Raw genomic sequence first — 18,803 nt, 5'->3', positions numbered from 1 at the left:
TTCAAACACACTCACAGATGACTTTACTGCCATCGCTAAACACAAGCAAATTTTTATTTGCAAGTATCTGAACTATTTTTCAGTCACCAAAACTAAAGAAAACAGAAAGAAAGCCCATCATGTTTCTGTTTGCTGAAATTTTGCCTCTTACGAAAGCAACCCCTCTGATGACAAATAGTTTCTATGTATCTACGTAATGTTCAGCCTGAAATCTGGAAGTCCAAGACATTTCCCAAGAGCTGAAGTCCAAATTATCCTGTTAAAAGATTTCTACTGAAGCCCTGGCAGGCTCCTCGGTGCTGCAGGTGCTGCTGTAGTCCCAGTCACTCTCCATTTATTTTGTCTCTCTTCAAACGAGTATTTGAAAGATTTTACTGGTGATAGTACACTTCCAAATTCACCGCCTTCAAAAGTTCTTTTTTTTCCCCTCCTTCCATTAGGGTTTTTCCCCCCAAAACGGAGTCAGCTCGGCGAGGCCTAGCCTGTGCTCCACGCTTCAGCCCTGCAGAACGTGCACAGGCAGTCCCTCGGCGTGACCAAAACAACCCACGGCTCGTAACTGCATCCGATCCTACAACACTACTCCAGAATACTCTGAAATATCGAGCCTGACAAACATTTGCTTGCCCTCTCCGATATCGATATTTGGACTCTTCCGTTCCCTGAAAGCCACAGCCCACATTTGTAAACGTCTGCCCTGAAAAACAGGAGCAGGTAACCCAGCGGAGCCGCTGGAGCAGCACCTGGAGCCCGGCTCTGCCAGCGCTCCAAGGCGCGGTACCTCAATTCCTGGTGCGACAGCGGCGGGTGCCGAGCCCGCCGGGGCCGGGGCCGTGCCCGCCGGCCCTGCGCTGCTCCGCGGCCCCAACGCGGCCGCGCTTCCCTCCGGGACCGACATCCTCCCTCCGTTTCCCCCAAACGATTCCCCGACTTCCTCCCTTCCTCTTCCTCCTCTCCCCGGCCTGGCCGCACGTCCCTCGGCACCCCGGCCCCGGCGCGGGGAGCGGTGTCCGGCCCTGCCGCGCCGCTCGCCCGCGGCCGCTGTCAGTGCCCTGCCCTGTTTATCTGTCCGGCTCCCCGCGGGCCCCTCGCCGCGGCATCCCCGGCCCCCTCCCCACGCCCGCCCGAGGCCCGCGGCCGCCCCGGCGCTGCCCCGCGGGCGGAGAGCGGCCCCGCGCCGCCGCTCCGTACCTGCCCCGGCCCCTCCCGCGGCGCCCCGGGCGCTGCCCGAGCCCTCCCCGCCGCTCCCCCGCACCGCGCCGGTCCCCGCGGCGGCCCCGGCCCCGCCGCCCCGGGCGCTGCTATAGCGGATCCCCGCGGCCCCGGGTGGGCCCTGCGGCTCCGTGCCCCCCCCCGGGCCCCACCTCTCTCCCCCGGCCTCGCCGTGCCCGGGCTGGGGCCGCTGCCCCGGCGGGGAGGGGACGGCCCGCGACCCCTTACCCAGCAGGAGGAGCCGGTGCGTGGCCCTATAGACCTGCTTGTCCTTCTGCAGCTGCTTCTCGATCTTCTTGTTGGCCTCCCGCTGCGCCTTCTCCTCGTTGCGCTGATCCTCCGTCTTGCTGTTCCCTAAACAGCCCATCTTGGGGAGGGGAAGGCAGGGACGCGGGGCGAGGGGACGGGAGGCGGCCGGGGCTGCCGGGGGGAGGGAGGGAGGGAGGGAGGCACTCCCGGGCTCCCTTCTTCTTCCTCCTCCTCCTCCTCCTCCTCCCCCCCTACTCGCTGCTGTGGCGGCCGCTGCCCAGAGCCAGAGACATGGAGAGCGCCGAGCCCGAAGCCAGCCGAGGGGGGGCCGATAGCGATGACTTTGCTGCCGCTCCGCCGGGCCTCCTCCCCGGCAGCTGCAGCTGCCTCTCCTCCCCCGCCCCCCGCCGATCCCCTCGGCGCACCTTTCCCAGGGGGTGCGGAGCGATCCGCGGGGATCTCCGCGCCCCGGCCGGGCCGCCGGCTCCTCTAGAGGCAGCAGAAATGCCCCCCCCCGCGCCGCACGCACAGGAACAAATCCAGCTTCAGTGCCACCCCCAAAAAATAATAATCCTCTTTAGATCCAAAGGCACGGGCTCCAGGCGCGGAAACCTCCCCAAATGCTCGGCGGGGAGGATCGGGAAACGTCTCTTCCTCGCCTCTCCCCCCGCGCCGCGGGGGTCACGCAGCCCCGGTCCCTTCCCTCGCCGGCCGCCGCAGCTCCTCGCCCTCCGGCCGCCGCGGGTCCTTCCTCCCGCACTGGGGCGGGGGGGTCCAAGCCAAATCCCCCCTTTTTCTTTTTCCTCCCCTCTCCTTGCTGCTGCTCTTTTCACATGCGCTTTTCAGGCGGCTGAATCCTCTCGGCGAGAAGAAAATACAAAATATAATGTGTGTAAAAAAAAAAAAAAAAAAAAGGCAAGGGGAAAAAAAAAAAAGGCAAGCCCGTTTGCTCTGTGCCACGAGCAGAACCTGTCCCCTCACGGTCGGATTTTTCCCCGTCTTATTTTGCCTGCTCTCTCCCGCATTTTTTTTTCCTCCTTTTTTTTTTTTTTTTTTTTTTCCTCCCCCCCCCCCTTTTTTTTTTTTTCCCTTCCCCTATTGAGCGGCTCCGCGGCGGCGGAGCGCGGGGTGGGGCGAGCGGGCCCACACTGCACGCTGGGAGCGAGCGGGGCCGCTCACATGATGCCCGCGTCACCCCGCGCCGCCGCCGGCGCCCTCTTCGAACCGGGCCCGCCGCCGCTCGGGGCCGCCCCGGTGCCTCGGGCCCGCAGCACGCCCGACCCCCGCCCCGCGGGACGGAGGCGCCCGGAGCTGCGCTGGCACTGTTCACAGGAGCCTGAGTAAATTGTAAGGGAGTCGTGCCCCGCGACTCCTCGTGTTACGCTTGGAAATAATTAATGTGGGAGTTGTGGTGCTGAAGGGTTTGTGTCTGGTTTTTTGGGTGGATGCTCGCTCGCACCCCGCCATTCGCTGGGGTCCATCCCTGCCCATCCCTGCGGCTTCTGTACCAGCAGAGAACCGCTGGATGCACACATTGGGTTTTTTTTTCCTTGCTTCTACCCTGTCTAGCTCCATTTTCTTCCCTAAAATACGTTTTGAAAACCTCATTGCAAAAATTACACAACTTATCAGTTACAGCTGGAAAACAAAGGTTGGTGCTTTGCCCATTGTATAACCCGGATCCCTAAAATACACAGGTAGTTTTTCTCCATGCACACACCCCCACACATGAGTTAGTGAAATGTCCTTTACAAATATTATTTACCCTCATTTGCAAAATTCGATTATCTACCACATTGTTCCCACGAACACACCTTCTTACATAATCCAGTTGCTATATTTAGAAACACCCACAGTAAAATAATTATGTGAATAGAGCAAACAACTAGGAGGTCACAGCTAATGTCATCAAATACATCTGTTGAGCTGCCCTTGCTGAATGAGGGGGGGACCTCAGGAGAAATAGGGAACATCACAGTCACTATTTTTTAAATGCACTGGAGAGACTTTTACTGGGGTCTCTAGGTGTTAGTTTTGGCTAAGAGCAGTTTTAAAAGATCTTAGAGAAACTTGGCTCAGCAATGCCCAGATTCATCTGAAGCAAATATGGAATAATTCCTTCTATCTTTTATAGGTTATTTATTTGTATAGTTTTCATGTAATACTCAATATTAAAATATATTTTAACTGTGGAGTTTACAAGGCATAAAAGGACTCAGAAAAGCAGAATTTGGACTGAAAATTAAAGAACCTCATACTTTTTTTATGGTTATGAAGAGACTGCAGAAGTGCCAGTACCTGCCACCTCACACGGGGCAAAATCTGCCCCAGCCTCCAGGCTTTGCTTCCCTCTGGGGGGAAGGGAACCCATCTCAAGCTCCAAACAAGAAGAAATACACAAACAAGATAGAAGTTGTTGTTGGAAATATACAAAACGCTAAAATCTCGGTGAATGGTAGAAGATAGAAGTTATTGTTGGAAATATACAAAACGCTAAAATCTCGGTGAATGGTAGAAGATAGAAGTTATTGTTGGAAATATACAAAAGGCTAAAATCTTGGTGAATGGTGTCGGTACAGGGAAATGGGATGGGTAAATACACCAAAGCATCCAGGGACAAGGAGTCACGGCTGTGTGGATGCTGTTGTCCAGCAGTGCACACCCATCCCTTCCCAAAGAGAAACCAGGAGGTTAAACTCCCCAGGAATCCCTGCCCTCCTGCTGTAGGTACCTTGTGCCTCTGTCTTTAGGCTGAGCAGAGCATGAGGTAGCTGAAAAGAAAAACACACTCAGCTAATTCACAAAGCTCCCAGTTACTTACAACAGAATTAAGAATTAGCTCCTTGTATTACAAGTGTTACTGAAGTGTGAAAGTGTCAAAAGCTACATGAAACAAAAAGAAAACTCCCACATTGTGTAACCTATCAGCAATAACAGATTGTTTTTGTCTTCTTGAAATCTGACAGGACTCAGGACCTCAGGCACTTCACAAACCCAGTGGACTGCCAGGAGTTTTTTCAGAGCTGTCCTGATTAGGTGCCCATCGTTTGAAGAGTGAGCATACCAACACATTAACTGTTCTCACTCTTTTTTATTTGTTTAAATAACATAAGGCTGCTAATGTGTCTTTAGAATAAATTGTGTTTCTTATTGGATCTAGTTCCATTAGCTTCCATCTTGTAAAAATCCGCGAACTTGAGTTTCACGAGACTCCTGCCATCAGAAGGGTAAGTGCAGGCACAATCTGACCCCTGACTCACCATAAAATTAAATCTCACTTCTGAAGAATCTGCAGCCTTGGGAACAAATAATGCAAAGATAAAATAACTATATGTATGGGCATAGTGCCTCTGTGATAAAAGTCTATTTGAAGCTTGAAAATAGGGTGTTAAAGGACACTGCTGCACGTTAAATGAAAATGTTTTCTAAAAAGGTAAAGTAACAAGAATGTGGAAATGGCTGTAAAAGGACATCAGGAGACTTATGGCTACTGACTCAACCCTGCACTATCTAAATTAAAGGGAAATACAAGGTTATACACAGAAGACTGTGAGCATTGCACACTTACAGATTAAATTCAGATTCACCGACATTCCTTCTGTGCTTGAATATAACACTTTGAGTAGAATAGAGGCTGTTGTTTTTATTTTTCAGTCTAAATGAAATGCAAAGTTTCTGATGCACCAGCACACATCTCAGGGCAAGGATTTCACAACAAGAACGGGGGTTGGCAGCATGAAACAATATTCTGCTGTTTTCACTTCTCAAACCAGAAAAGATCGCACAAGGAGAGGTAGCAGGATAATTAAAAGCAGTAATATTTCAGTGGAATATTTGGGAGAAAAGGAGAGTGTGTCTATAATCCGTTTCAGTTCACTTGATCACTTTAGTTAATGGATTTTTAGTCCTATTGACCTAATTTCTATTACATCCTAATGAAAATCATCAGGTCTCCTAATTTTGTTAATTTCTTTTCTGAAAGAGGAATTTTATTGCAATTATTTTCTCCACTTTCCCTCCACAGCTTTTGCCCCAAAATATACTCTCTGGTGCCTAAAACTAAAGAAGGATTTGTAACAATATCCTAATCCTGTAAATAAACCTGAACTTTACTCAGTTGAGCAGTCCTACCGAAGTGCATAACTTTACTCTTCCCAGCTAGGACAACTATATTAGCTTGATTTAAAAATGGATAAAAAGATTTAAAGTAGAAGCAAACTATCAGTAGCAGTAGGAGAGAGAACTTGTTGAAAAGTTCACATCTTTTATGTTTCCCCCACCCTATACACATGAACTTCTGTCCTTTTAAGATTTACATATAATACCTGCTGATATAATCACTCGAGAAGACCTCAAGAAAAATACTATCTTTTTCCTATTTTAATATATTTACTTTACATCTGACAGACTGTTACAAGTATTTAAATGCATTTTCCTTGTGGTAGTCTCCCTTCTTGTGCATGAGGATATTCACAATTGTACAAGTAAAAGACAAATAAATACTGCTGTAAAATTCACAAACATTGGCTGGAAATGTAGATGCAAGACTTGGTTTTGGAGAAACTATTGCCTTAACAGAGTAGATGCTGAGCCTGTTGAAAAAAGGCTTTTCAGATATGTATTTAATGTTGTTCTTTTATATTTTTAACTAAATGGATGAAACTTTCTGCTTACAGTTCTGATGTTGCGTCAGTTTTATTCGAAATTGACCAGAGTCAGGTTCTGAATTTATTTGAGTTATTCTTTGTATTTAAAGCTAATTATAAGACCCAGATCAGATGCCCTCTTACCCCACAGCTTCCTCCCAAACCCTCCAGGTGACAAACACCCTTATTTCCTACTGCAATTAATTCACATTTGTTAGTGAGCTGAGGGCACTGAGCACTTGGGTGCCTCCAAGAAAGAAGAAATGGTTAACTGATTTTCAGAAGGGACACTTGTGCAGCTCCTTATGGGCTCTTGCTGTCCACAGTGGATGTGACCTCGTCAGCTTCTGGCTGTGAACTGTGGGGTGGAGCTGTGACCAAGCCAAAGTGCTGGTTTGGAAGAGAAGACACAGAGACATCTCGCTCCAGCATCCCTTAGCAATGGGCTGAAATGGCACTGCAGCCCCTGAGGAGGCTGGCAGCCTTCCTGGCCTCTGGAATATTCTGTGCTCCAGTGCCTGGCACGGCTCAGGAGACACAGCACAGGGGACAACGTTTGGAGCTCAACAAGTAAAAGTGACAGTGCTGATCTAATTGTAGTTTCCTTTGTTTCTGTTTGTAGGAAATAGCATATTTTCAGCAAGTCTTTTCCATGGAAGGACACAGAGCTCAATGAACCTGGGGGACTCATGAAACAAATCATTCTTACAGCAACACCTGGATTTTTGTTAAGGACCCCACATTGCCCCATGCTTCATTTTGCTGTCCTACAAATCCACAGTGCTGAGCAGTTGGAACTGACCTTCCTCCTTTAAAAGCAGGGATTAACTCTGGAACAGATTGACTCTTTCAGTTAAAGGACATTTTTTAATAGCACACACTGTATATTTTTGTATATGGGTACCTCTCTGACTTGAAATTAGTTAAATTTAGGGTCTCCATCCTGGGCTGGTAGTTGAGTATCAAACCTATCAACCTCAATGCATTTAATCCCCAATAAACTTAATCTTTTAGTTACAGATAAGCATTAATTAAGGTTCTGATTTAGACTTAGATCAGTGGGGATTTTTCATCTAAGAACAACTGCCATGGCTTCTTGCAGTGAGTCAGGTCTGCTCTCATGTTTTCCTTAGATGGAGCCATCCTCCACGAGCTATCAAGCTATCGTCCTGAAAATCCTTTGGACTCTGCGAAGAACGAAACGTGGTGATAAAAAGGGAGACGGTTTCAAAGTCTCCAAATTACCCTTTGACCTGCTGAACAAGGAACCCTTGAGTAATCTCAAGCCCGTTTAAAGGAGAAACAAACAAATTTAAGCCAAACAATAATCTAAAAAGGAAAACTAAAGCAAACAGATTGGAATTGGAGCAAGAATTCAATGTGGGTTTTTTTTTTTTTCATCTCTTTCCTTTGTAGGGACAAAAATCACTTTTAAAAGCATTCAGAGGTAAACAAGGTAGGAAATTACCAATCAAACCCTGGGAGGGCAAAGCAGGATCATCATGTGTGTGAAGGGACAAGTTTGTCTGTCAGATGGGAAGGAGTGAAACAAGCATTGTCAGGGAGGAATTAATGCACCACTAATGTATTCAATAAAGAACAAACACAAAACACTTAACTACAGCTACTCCAAAACAAACAGAATGAAAAGGAGATACTTCCCTCTCTGGCAAAGAAGAAGAATTTTTCCATACAGAAATTCTAAACTTGAGAGGGATTTTTGTTTTGTTTTTAAATAAAAGCAAGCCCAAAGTCTACTAATAGAATTAACTAAGATCTTCCTTTAAACCAAAGGAAAAAAAACCTTGCCTCCCTCCTTTCACTTCGAGGCTTTCCCTCAGAAACATTAAAAAGAGACTTTAAGGAACTCAGGGAATTATGGAAATAACACACTGAGTAAGAGCTTTTCACTTAGTAGCTTTTCTTATTTTCATGTAGTTCTTTTTCTTGATATTCCTTCTCACTTCTCATGCATTCTGCACTGCACTTTATTAAAAAAGAAAAAAACCCTCTTATGTAACAGAAGTAGCAGCACATCCTAGCTCTCCACATAACACATATGGAATGCCGATAAAAAAAAAATTGGAACAAGTCTTTTCTCATATTTAGTTTCAGTATTTGTCAACATTCACTGCAGACTTACCCCTGACTGCAAACTTTTTTTTATATAAAGAAATATTCTGCTTTAATCCTTGTTAAGTTTGGGTCACAAAGCCCAGGGAGGCAGTTGTGGCAGAGGCTGTTTTTTCTCAATACTGGTTGTAGTTAATTCCTGCAAAGAAGCACGAAAGCCCCAAGCTTTTCTCCTGCCCGGGGTCAGCCGAGGAGAGGAGGCTCTGCCTTCACCTCCCACCAGAGCAGGGGGCTGAGCTGACCCAGCCTGACTCCAGGAGCACGGTGAGCCATCCCTCCATGCCAATATTATTTATTACTGACACTGCATTCTCATTTTATGGTGCACAACAGGAAAGGGAATAAGAGGATTGTTAAAATAGTTCTTGCTAAGTTGTCACACAGGTTTTAATGTGCTGTAAACATTCCTCTCCTTCTTTAAGGTTTTTTTTTTAAAATAGGATGACGTCCAGGCTTTCATGCTCAAAATAACTTTACATTTTAGTGCTAGCAAACCACAATACTCTCAATACCAGGAGCTATTAGAAACGATCTGCAAGGAAAACAGAGCTGTGATTTTGCTACTCTGTCTCTGCATTGCTAAAGGCCTAAAAGTATTCCTTTTGAAAAAGGGTATTTTCTCCAATCTTTTTCTTTAGATGAAAAAACGTTAAGTCTAGGTCCTAAGATTACATACTGACACAGTTACAGAATAGGGGTCTTTTGTACCCTGTTTTCCTGGAAGAATCTGTCTGTCTGGCAAACTCACAGCACCATTACGTCTTAAGTGCCTTGATGTTAAATTAGAGTGCCCCACACGCCCCAGGGCAGTTGCAGAATTTAGACCCTTTTTGCAGTGAAAAAGTCTTTTTGGTGGTTTGGGGGTTTTTTATGTCTGTTGGATTTTATAAATGTATATGAACCAAGTGATTGTCTCCAAGGCTTTAGGTGCACAGTGAAAGGTTTCCCTTGTTGCTCTATCTCAGGCAAAGCCAGGAAAGACATCCATGGCCAGGGCTGTGGGAAGCAGGCAGGAGCTGGGTCAGAACCTGAGGTCCAACACTGGATTTTGCCTCTGCCACAACAGAACCAGCAGAGGTGAAGGACTATCCCCTCCTGTGGGTGCAGCTGGGGGATGATCAGACCTGTGTGAACACTCACAAACTGTGAATGGAGACAAGATGAGCATGGGGATCAAACAGGGGGACAGGATCCAGGAGACCTGATCTACTGCAGATGGTTCAGCCCTGCACAGGCACCGATCCGTGGGTGACCTTGGACGAGCCACTTCCCTTTTTTGTGCCTCTTTGTCCAGCTATCTTTTATCTGCCTCTCTCTTACAGGTTGTGAGCTGTTTGCTTCCGACATGTCTGCACAGCTCTGAGCACCAAGGGGCCCTGGTCTCACTGCTGACCTTTAAGCCCTTCTGCTACACGTCTCATCATAAAATAATTATTCAAAAAGGAAGCAAGTTTTTTTAATAGTCTGTCTTCCTTTTCTTAACACCTCTTAAACTCAGACATTTTCAGCAACATTTCATGACAAAAAAAGATAGGCTCTATTCAAAATCTTAATGCTGTTTTTCTTAAATGAAAATGGTGAGAAAGCTGCTACTACTCTGTTAAATCCTTCTCCCACAGGCCCTCCAGCAAAACCAGGAAAAGCTAGAACCAGTATGCTTGCTACATTCAAAGTACCAGACAAAGATACTTTTTATTTTGAAAACGGGGAAAAAAAAAAAAAAATAAAAAAAAGCCTGCACACTTCTCAGTCTTTCTTTGCCCACCATGAAGCACCCACCAGGACAGAAACCCGGTGCCGTGTTCTTCCACAGGTCACTCCCAGTTTGCTTTATGCTCTCTGGTGTTACAATAACGAATTTGTTTTTCCATTGCTGCCTTGTCTAACTGTGACCTATTCCCTTCTGAAGCAATCGGCTTTTTACAGCTCCATCTCTGCTGTGCAAACAGAGAACGAGCAGGGCTGAGCCCCCGGAGCTCGGGGCCAGGAGCTCCCTCTGGACCCCATGCCCAGGTGTCACCCTAGAGAATGAGCTCCCCAAAATCTCCCAATGCCCTTGGTGAGCCCCTTCCTCTCTGCCCAGCAGGATCACAGCCACGTCAGCACTCCCATGTTGGATGGAAAGCCCTTGGAACATGCAGGGAGCCAAGGATGCTGCAAGGGGCACGGACCTGATGGCTTTGAGCTGCCACCACCTCTGCAGCCCCACAGAACACAGAGGGGCTGGTGACCCCCTCTGCCCAGTGGGATCACAGCCACGTCAGCACTCCCACGTTGGATGGAAAGCCCTTGGAACATCCAGGATGCTGCAAGGGGCAGGGACCTGATGGCGTTGAGCCTGCTGCCACCGCCTCTGCAGCCCCACAGAACACAAGAGGGGCTGGTGACCTGCCCTGCCCTCAGCCCAGCCCTGGGGTGACAGCCAGGGACTCGTGTCCCCTCCAGCTCTGTGCCATGGGGTACCTGGAAGATGCTGGATCCCCCCAGCCCTGGCTGTCCCAAAAGGCCAATCCCTCCCCTCCTGTGGGGCTGCACTTCACAGCCTATGTATAAAATGCACAGCTGTACAGAGAGCCTGGAACATCCTCTCTACGTGTTCCTGGAGGATATATACACTAACTCCATGCATGTGAGAGTTAAGGAAGATTTGTCCAAGGAAATACTTCCAGAGGAAGTGCTGGGCAGCCACATTACTTGTTTTATTTAAAATGATTTCAGGCTTGATAATGTCTCTTTATCAAAACTACACATGTGCTGAGCATGCACAGTGCTGTGTTGTGAGCCGTACAGGAAGGGGTGGATTTAATTTATTTCTTTATTATGAATATTGTGGTGCTGTAAGGAGAATCCTGGCCAACAGTGTGAAATAAAGCAAAACTTTCAGAGATTATTTTGGGAGCTGAAGTTCCTGTGCTGCCTTTTCAAATTTAGCATTAAATTCTGTATTCCTAATCCCCTGTTCTGTCTGGACCATCTCATAAATGGACATGTATATTATTACAGAGCAAAGCAAGAACCTCCTTACATTTGCCATGAATATTCATTTGAAAGAAAAATGGAGTTTCAGTTTCCCGGTTTTCCTTCCCCCCAGTGAGAAGACCAGTGAAGGAGTTTATAAATTCACAATTCTGGCAGGCAAAAGGGACCAAGGCAATCGTGACACACCAAAAACAGTTCTCTACCAAAATGATATCAAAATGATACCCACGTTTTATTTTGCAAACGTAATTTAGGCTATAAGGTCTGTTTACAATTATTTGGTGCCATACCCTCCCTGGTGGATCAAAGTACTCTGTACCCAGCTGAGTGACAATGCTCAAAGCAGCAAGAACCACCAGGAACTGCACAGACCATCTTTCAGTATAGAAATAAAAATAATTAATTCTTATCTACCCTAAAAGCTGGTTTAGAGGGAAGAAAGTGGGCTAGAAAGAATTGACTTTTGACTGTCTATGGGTCAGTGTGGGCTGCACTGGAGGGAAGGCAGGAAGAGCTGCTGCATGTAGGGACAGTGACCCAACCCAAGACACACCAGCCACGAGATCAAACTGTGCAGCAGCAACTTGCAAGAATGCTTTTTTCAGTGATGTATATGTGCTTACAACTACTCAAGAGTAAAGTTAAAAAGGCTAAGAAATTCCCTGCCCAAGGATGAATAAAAGATTTCCTGTTACCAGAGAGTTGGAACTGAGATTAATTACACCATGGAATTAAGAATGTGAAGTGCTGAAGCAGTGCTTCCACCAGCTAAGAAATGGACTAAGAAATAAGGCTGGATCTCACTGCCCCAAAGAGTGCCCTTAAGCAGGTCTCTTTATGGAAGCATCAATATGAAGTCTGCAAAGACCAGGTAAGAGGTGGCAGAAGGACAGAGGTTCACTGGCAAACACCCCAAACTGATCTGCATAAAGAAGAGGTGGGACAAGACATGACAGAAATAACCTACCTTGGCTTGAGACCTCCTGCCCCAACAACGATTATGTAATTGTTACAGTCTCTTAATACCCAAGTAAGAAACTTTTTTATTGCATCAAGTTCTCATGTCTAGACAGATACACATCACAGAATGAATCACTGCCTTTGAAGACCCGAGCTAAGAGCACTCCACGATGGAAAGCCACTATCTGGGCACATCAACACTTGGGGAACAATTTTCTGGAGACAGGTTTTGCAGTACGTGTCAGTAAGGTTTACTATCTGTGAGAAACTCTGGCTTTCCAACAGTGTCCTTAAAGGGCTGATAAGAAAGCAGTACAGGCTTAGTAAAGGAGCCTCTTAAACACAGAGTCCAAAGTCTTCAAAAATACCCCAACTCTGCCCTCCCAAAACAATTAAAAAGCTAACAAAAATGCATAAGCAAGGCAAAAAATACCTTGGAAATGGAATGGAAATGGAAAAAAATTAAACAGGCTCAAATTCACCTCTTAGCCTGATTATGCCTCTCCTAGCAATGATTCTGCCTCCTCTCTGTCTAGAATAGAAAGTTTCACTTTGTGAGACAGCACCTATTGCCTAAGTAATTGGAATAATTGGAACCCCTCTTCTGCCTTTTTGCTTTGCCTTCCAAGGTTCTTTTTTTGTTGTTGTTGTTTTTTTGCTCCTATCCAGAATTGCCAATCAGCTTCTCTTCAAAATGGCCACATCTTATAAAATTCTTTTCCTCAGCTGTTCTGGATGATCCCCAGCTTTCTCATTTGTCCTCTTGGAGGTGCTCCTCTCCCTGGCAAGGACACAGGGCATCTCCAACATTAAACCTGTATTTTAATTCAGCACAGATGTTACAGCACAGGGCAAAGGATCTGGTGAAGGTGTTCTCAAAAATTGTGCTCTCAAAACCACAGTTTGACTCACATATGCCCCCAAACAATCATACATTAGCAATTATAATGATCTTTAATTAAAAAAAGAAATATGTTGCTGCTCTTACAGATAAGGATCTACAGAAATACTTGTATAAGTGCCATGAATGTCTATTTTTCAAACTACATTTCAGTGAAGGAATTTTTAACTACCTTACCTGCATTACTCAAATTCTACTCTAAAACAAACTTCTTTGAAGTTTTCTTATTAAAAAAGCTTTAAAAATAAGCAGTTTGAATTATTTTTCAATGAACTACCTAATCTTCTTAAATAGTAAAAAGTTAACTTCAGCTCAAGTCATTCCACTTGGAAAAAAGCAATAAAAAGCAGCAGATTCACCCGCCTCACCCTACATTTTCTCTGAATTTCAACTAACCTCTGTTACAATTTTTCATGGTAAAGCCTTCTGAGTGTTTTTAGCCAGTAGACTTTGGCTTTTATACTGGAAAATCTGTACATAAATGTCACTTTCATTTATATCTTCAGATGTAACAAAGTCATTAATGCAGCTGATTCCTAAGAAAACTTATATTTTAGAAACTTCTAACTCTGGTACTGCATAAACATGTCTAATGCAGAGCATGAGAAAATGATACCTTGGAGATGCTACACATGTTAAATCAGGAGTAGAAGCTAAATTCTCACTCTTCTTGATATGAATATCAGTTGTCAATGATACATTTTGTTCCCAGAGAGCCATGAGCTCCTAACCTCATTTTGTAGCTGCACTCACATTATTCTGTAGAGAGCTGTGGCTTGGATCCTAAGGTCTCACAAGATGAGAATCTGGGGTTGGATGCCATGGCACTAAAATTGCCCTTCAGGAGATTCCATCGCTGTAAAAACCAGAACCCAAAAACCCCTCCCCTCCTGGTTTTTAATCCTGCTAAACACCAAATATTGGAAGCAGGTTAAGATTTACAAATAACAGATCTGGCCTCTTGCCACATGGCATATTAAGATTCCATATTTAGCTCCTGATTCCCTAATAATCAGACATTTACCCTGCTCCCTCCAGCCCTTTCATCTACTTCCAGTATGCTGCTAACCAAGATGTCTTTCACTCTGCTCTTTCTCCCATTTCTCGTTGCTGTTTTACACACAGTCAGCGCTGTCCCATGGCGCTGGAAAAGGGACTGTTGTGCTCCCTCTGCTGCCTGCTGGGCTCTGCAGCAGCACGGCAAGAGGTGCTGAGGAATCCAGAGTTCTCCTCGGCAGAAGGAATCCCCATAATGTGAAAACTCACGCCGTTACATGTAGGAAACCCAAAATCACCAAGCAGGGAAACCTCCTCCCTATATCCTCCATGGACCTCTTGTGTGGCGAGCAAGGAGCCAAGAGCCTCTCAGGAGAGCGGGAACACCAAGAGCAGGGAGTAAAGCACACACATGGATGGGACGACCCTGTCTAGCTCTGGTTTTGGGCATTCCTGGTGGGAAGAGGGCCAGGCAGTTTCTCAGGGCTGGCTGCAGAGCCCACGTCCCGCAGTCCCAGAGCTGCTGGGGCAAGGCTGGCTCCCAGCTGATCACGGCCATGGCAGCACAAACTCCTCTCCATTCCCTTGAGGAGGCCGCTGTCAGGGCTAAGAGTGTGCAGAAGGACTTTGGACAGCCAGTTATCTAAAGAATTTTCCTGGAGCCTTAACAACATGGAGCACTCTGTCCCTCTGTTCAGTGCCCGCAGCCCCGGTGCCGGGCCTGTCCTTCCCAGGGTGATTCAGCAGCAAAGAATATTCACTGGTATTTAACGATGCAGTGGTCTACAGACACAACTTATGACTCAACAGAAAACACACTGGCTGCAGACCTTCTAAAGAAATGATCAACAGATTGTGTCTTGTGTTAAAAAAAAAAAAAAAGGAAATATTTTATGTATTTGAGGATCATACGAGAATAAAATGGATGGAGTAGAAGATACCTTCATGCTGTTTTTAGAAATTACAGTCTTGGTTGAATATTTTTAGAAATAATTAATATTTAGGGTACTACGAATTAAGTGAAAGGTTCACTGGATTCTGTCTGAAACTTCTAAAAAATAAGCCTTCAAGTCTTGTTTATGTTGGCAAGTAACCCGGCTGGGTATGAAAGCCAAAGGTATGATTGACTACCTCACATATTTTACAACTGTTACACTAAATAGGTATTTCAGAATCAGAAGGATCCTTAAATAGACTTTCTTACAGCACTTAAATATACTTTAGGACATACTTCCTGTTTTATTACAGTATTTAATATATTTTTAAAAAAAAGTCTACTTTTCCTTCAACAAAGATCCAAAAATTCAACTTTAAAGCTACAAAGATCACAGAAACCTATCTTACTGTTTTTAATGTACTGAAATTGTTTAATGAATACCCACAAATCCTTAAAAGAAAAAGCATCAGAAGTAGTGAAGCCTTTCAAACATGTTAGTATGTGTGCATTTAGCACTTAAACACAAAAGTCACGTCTGCATATTGCTCAGAACAGAAAACTCCTACAATTGAAACTCAAATAATAATTTGAGTTTCAAAACTGAAACTCAAATAATAATTAAACCTCAGATCATTGATTAGATGTGCCTGTTACAGACACTGAAAAAGATGATACTGACAGTTCCCCCCACTTTCTTTAGCTTTTAGTGGGAAAAGTTCACAGCACCAATTCAAGAAAAGGGATGCAAACTTGATTTTTTGGTAGTGTCTAATATTCACCACCAGCTTTCAGCCTTGATAAATAGCTTTTATATGTCCTGTAGTTAGAGTTGTGTATCAGTCTGGCACTGGGAACATCAGTGACAGTGAGTGAGGCAGCTTTTAATGACACGAGTTACTTTACAGAGATTTTCCAAGTTTCCAAGTGAGCAAACCAATGTCCCACCACTGCTCACCATTCCCATTTATTTTCAGCATTGCTGCCAGTCACTCACCTCCTTAATCCTCCACAGGGGCTTTGCAACAGCTCTAAAACTCTCTTATTGTTTCTTAGCAAGAACATGGATGTTCCTCCTCCTCCCCACTAACAGCACTTTTCATTTACAGAGGGAAAATAAAGCAGGTTTCTGCAGAAAAGGAAAAATAAGGATACAGTCTTGCAAACCCTCAGCAGTGAAAGCAATCTCCCCCAGCACTTAATTTGGGAGGAAAGGCTCGGAATTGCAGAACTGGTCAGAGCAAGAGAGGCTGGTGGCATCCTGCAGGAGCCCAGCTCTGCACAACTGAAGAATTAATTGTATTTTAATCAGAAGCCAGTCACGGCTTCTGCTTTAACTTGATACACTCAAAGGTTCTTACAGTTCTGGGAACTAAGTTCAGCTTATTAAACAAACCATTTTTCTGCCCTCTTTTCTTCCCCTCCTGTGATGTGTGATATAACTTCTTCAGACACAGTTTTGGGAAGGAACCAGATAAAAGTTGATACTCAGGATGTCAGGGGAATAGTTTCCAAAAGCACAAGGAGACCAGATTTCAGAAGATATAGATGGAGGTACATCTCAACAAGGAAATCCAGCTGAACCCCTGAGGTGAGACTATTTGCCACACGTACAACAGTAGGCTCCCACCGGGAACTTTGCTGTATTTTTAGATAATTCTAATAAAATACACAACATTTTACTTTAAAACAAGGCACATGTGACTCTGGAACACAAGGCTATGGATGCACCATGTGAATTCAGTCCCTGCTGCCTGTGCTGCAGCAGCTACCAGATTTTTGGAGTTGTACTTCAGCCTTTCAAGCTCCTTCCCTGGATTCAGAGAGGGGAGGCTGAGTGTTTAGGATTGTTCCTCCTTTTGTTTGTGCATTTCAGACAAGCACCCACAAACATTTTAACCCAAAGCCTGTGAGCAGTCAGCTGTGTCTTACTTCTCTCTACAAATTTTCTAACTCAAGTAGTAGAGAATACATCTCATGTTGCAGGGGGTATTTTTACATTTGTCAGGAGAAGATTCTAATAAAAATTCCATGTATATGAATTTATCTAAGCTTGGAATAATGATTTCTCTACAACTGTGAGCACACAGAGTCCATCCAGAGGGGATTCAGTGCTCCCCCAGCCATCCAGGGAATACACACCAAGGTTCACACCCAGGCCTGTGTAAGAAACTACAGAAATCTGCTTTATTCACAAGTATTCTTCTGTTTTAGTTGTTACCTCACGTGAAAACATTCTTTCTGTGGCCCTCATAATTTTCAGAATAAAGAACCCAAAATTAATTGCAAAACCTTCGAGCGTTCACTGTAAATCAACAAACTATGTACAACTTAGCCTATACAGTGTCCAGCCCAAAAACCACAAACTGCTCTGAACCTTTTTATTTTTTCTTTTTTTTTTTTTTTTGCCATCTATCTTTTGCAAAGCTGTCTTCTGCTTTCTTGCAAATTCATGCTTTTCAGGGGGTTCTTGTTTCTGCTGCCTTCTCAGATTACAATTTCTTTTGTGTTAATTAAGCTGAAAAATTGAAAGAATGTCGCTGACTCTACAAAGAACACAAAACAGGCTTGCTTGAGAAGCTAAAAATAGATCGCTCTGTTCGGAAGACAGACGACTCAGTCTCCAAACTATTTGTACAATGTGAATTAATTGCAGATGGCCAATTCATTTATTTAGACCTCTGTGACAGAAATGAAAGTGCTACTGCCATGGCTCTCCATCTGCAGAAAGCTCATTTCAGGTGCTGGGCACTGATGGCAAAGCGGGAGCGGCGCTTTGTTGTTTTCTGCGAGTCAGTTTGTCAGAAAATTTCCTGATGAGATTCTCCCCCTGCAGCCTCGGCCCCTCTCCCAATAGCTCAGATTTAGGACGTGACACTGATGTACACAAACGAAAGTTACAATGGCCTGCTCACATGTACTCCCAGCACTCACAGGGCATGCTGTAAATCAGTTACATTCCTTCGATTAAAATCACGTTTTATGATGTAAATGTTGTAACAAAACCCACCCTGATTATTTAACTTATCTGAAATTAATAGCATTTTTCTTTTTTTAGATGTCTCAGTATTTGTTTTAAATAGATTTTTCTTTTTTTTTTTTTTTTCCCTTCTTAGCCTTTCTCCTTAAAAGCAAAAGAAAGCTTAATCTTAAAAAATAATGTTATTGATTTAATGGGAGAGAATTCAGGAAAATCTAAGTGGAAACTGATATTCCATCCTGGCTCTTATTGTTAGATAAACGGGAGGTTTCCAAAAATACCAGCTATTAGACTAGGGCCTATAAACTGTAGCTGTGAAATAAAAATATCATTTAACTAGATAAATTGTTTGGGATACAGAATGATCTGTACTAGAACTTTACAGCAGATCCTGAACAGCATGAAGCCTCCTTTGTGCTAGAAAACTAGAAACGTTGTTATTTGGGAGTCTAAATAATGCCAAGAAAAAGAAACTAAATATCAGAGTCCCTTTTCTCTAACGCCACTGTCTCTCCTTTGCAATTTCACTACTTTACAGTCTCTAAATCCTTGTTTGCAGCCTTGCTGACTTGAAAAATGTGCAAAAGTTGATCCATGCAGGGTCTCAGCTACCAGGGCTGTAAGAAAACCTCCCAAGAAGTTTCAGGTGATATGATATCTGCCATGCTGATAGTATCACAAAGATTACATTTTTCTGTTACTTTTTTAAAATAAATTAATGTTGCTGCTTGCATTTCAAAGTATTTATATTACATCTTACAGCTTTTAAATCAAGACTGGAGTTTTTAAAAGGCATTAGGTTTTATAAGCCAA

General features: G+C 44.5%; 1 protein-coding gene across 2 annotated transcripts in view; it reads right to left on the bottom strand.

Moving 5' to 3' along the window:
• GNAS (GNAS complex locus) overlaps nucleotides 1-18,803 on the bottom strand; it is a 127,246-nt gene that overhangs the window by 79,233 nt on the left and 29,210 nt on the right. The window contains exon 1 of one of the 2 annotated variants that reach the window (XM_059481064.1): nucleotides 1,441-2,332. The exons of the other annotated variant lie outside the window; for it this stretch is intronic. Within the exon in view, the coding sequence (XP_059337047.1) occupies nucleotides 1,441-1,579 (139 nt within the window). The 5' untranslated portion in view covers nucleotides 1,580-2,332. Of the gene's footprint in view, nucleotides 1-1,440; nucleotides 2,333-18,803 lie in introns of those variants that run through there. 2 annotated transcript variants of the gene reach the window in all.

This window comes from Ammospiza nelsoni, chromosome 12 (assembly GCF_027579445.1).
Source record: "Ammospiza nelsoni isolate bAmmNel1 chromosome 12, bAmmNel1.pri, whole genome shotgun sequence".
NCBI lineage: Eukaryota > Metazoa > Chordata > Aves > Passeriformes > Passerellidae > Ammospiza > Ammospiza nelsoni.
Note: the sequence above shows the minus strand (reverse complement) of the source record. Positions and strands in the feature narration are given on the sequence as shown.